The sequence below is a fragment of the Rosa chinensis genome, chromosome 1 (genome assembly GCF_002994745.2).
Source record: "Rosa chinensis cultivar Old Blush chromosome 1, RchiOBHm-V2, whole genome shotgun sequence".
NCBI lineage: Eukaryota > Viridiplantae > Streptophyta > Magnoliopsida > Rosales > Rosaceae > Rosa > Rosa chinensis.
In genome coordinates this window covers 1,368,569-1,370,377 of record NC_037088.1, presented here as the reverse complement: position 1 = coordinate 1,370,377, position 1,809 = coordinate 1,368,569, and the positions used below count along the sequence as shown (strand labels likewise).

At 36.6% G+C, this 1,809-nt stretch overlaps 1 protein-coding gene across 1 annotated transcript; it reads left to right on the top strand.

Moving 5' to 3' along the window:
• The first annotated feature begins 733 nt into the window (after positions 1 to 733).
• On the top strand, positions 734 to 1,470 carry LOC121050804 (T-complex protein 1 subunit zeta 1-like). Its single transcript, XM_040511997.1, has 2 exons — positions 734 to 933; positions 1,114 to 1,470. Exons 1-2 carry the CDS (start codon positions 762 to 764, stop codon positions 1,170 to 1,172), a joined length of 231 nt encoding a protein of 76 aa, XP_040367931.1. The 5' UTR covers positions 734 to 761; the 3' UTR covers positions 1,173 to 1,470.
• Positions 1,471 to 1,809: the final 339 nt, after the last annotated feature.

Sequence of the window (1,809 nt, the reverse complement as noted above, 5' to 3'; positions counted from 1 at the left end):
AGAAGGGGAAGGGGAGAATGAGGTTTACTCTTAGGTTTGAGTCCTGCTCAGCAAAGGAAATCTTTTCCTGTTATATATCATGCTAATATGAAAAATGCTTTTTTGCAATTACATGAAGCATTGGCTGCTCAATTGACTGACATAGTTGTAAATGCGGTGAGTAATTGTGGTTTATGCAAGAAGGCTTGAAATAATGTTTATTCCACATGCAATTCTAATTTTCAAGTTAAGTGGCTTACAAAATCTAGTATTTATTGTAGACCTCTTGCATCTTCATTTGTTACAAACTACAGTTTCATTATTGATAGGTTCTTTGCAACCACATACCTGAGGAGGCAATTGATCTGTTTATGGTGGAGATTATGCACATGCGCCATAAATTTGGTGCAGATACACGTTTGGTTTGTTAATATCTTATATACTACTCAACCTTTAAGATTCTCTTTTGATCTTGATCACTTGATGAATATCATTGGATGTAGTTCCAATTCTTTTTATTATTTTTGTTTCTTCATTCCAAGATTCAAAGATGGAATTGAAAATCATATTACTGCAGGCTAGATCAACTTTTGTTTTTGATTGCTGGGCTTGATGTATGCTTTGTCGGTGCTTTGTATATGGGATAGAAGTTTCTGTTGTCATTCTACAGTTTCTCAGTTAATCTATGTCTTATTCTAGGTTGAGGGTCTTGTCCTTGATCACCCTTTTTCTAACCCCTGATTTTGTAGATTATTGCTCTGAGAAGAGCAAAGAGGAGAAATATGGAACGGTTGGTTTTGGCTTGTGGAGGGGAGGCAGTGAACTCTGTAGATGATTTAACTCCTGATTGCCTTGGCTGGGCTGGACTTGTATATGAGCACGTCCTTGGTGAAGAGAAGTACACATTTGTCGAAAATGTGAAGAACCCTCATTCTTGCACAATCTTAATCAAAGGTATTCAGTCAGTAGCTCCATGCAAATTGCAAAGTTCTATATACAATTTTGTTCTCTATCCATGTCTCGATATATATCTTGCATCCCTGTCATGGTAATGCGTACATGATACACATAATTTTAGTGCCATTGCCAAGTCATGTGGTAGTTTAATTCTTATATTCACTTTTAATGGTGCAGGGCCTAATGATCATACAATTGCCCAGATTAAGGATGCTGTTCTTATTTACTCTAATTAACGTTTTTCTGGTTTTCAACAGTCTTCAATTATGACAGTGAGGACTGGGAAGGAAGACATTAGAGCCATAACAAGGATGCCCACTCTGCGGTAATGATCCAAAGCTCGAGAAGCAACGTAAATGAGTTTTGGACTGGGATCTTAGAGCTCGAGAAGCAAGTGCTATGGATTACCTCCTTTCAGCATATGAGCTACCAAGTTTGATTCATGTGTAGGTAGTAGCTAGGAAGGCTTGTTTGGTACATTATCTAATAACTTGAATGTTTGGAAGTTTGAAAAACTTATATGATATGGATTAGTGTGGGTTTATGTGGTAATATGGAGCATTATTTATGAAAAGATATTCCAGGTATGGAATACATAATGAACAAATAACAGCTCAAAACAATGTTGTGAGAACCAAGCTCAGACAACAAACCTAATGTTGCTCACACAATGGATGATAAAAAGAATTTGTTGTGTGAACTAACAACCAACAACAAAAGAAAATAAACTTCTGTTGTGTGAGATTCATAACACACAACGGAAATAAAATCATCTCTGTTGTCTGAGTAACCAACAGACAAGGGAGATAATTTCACTTCGGTTGTGTGTTACTTACCTCAGACAACAAAGACTGAGTTACATCTGTTGTCTGT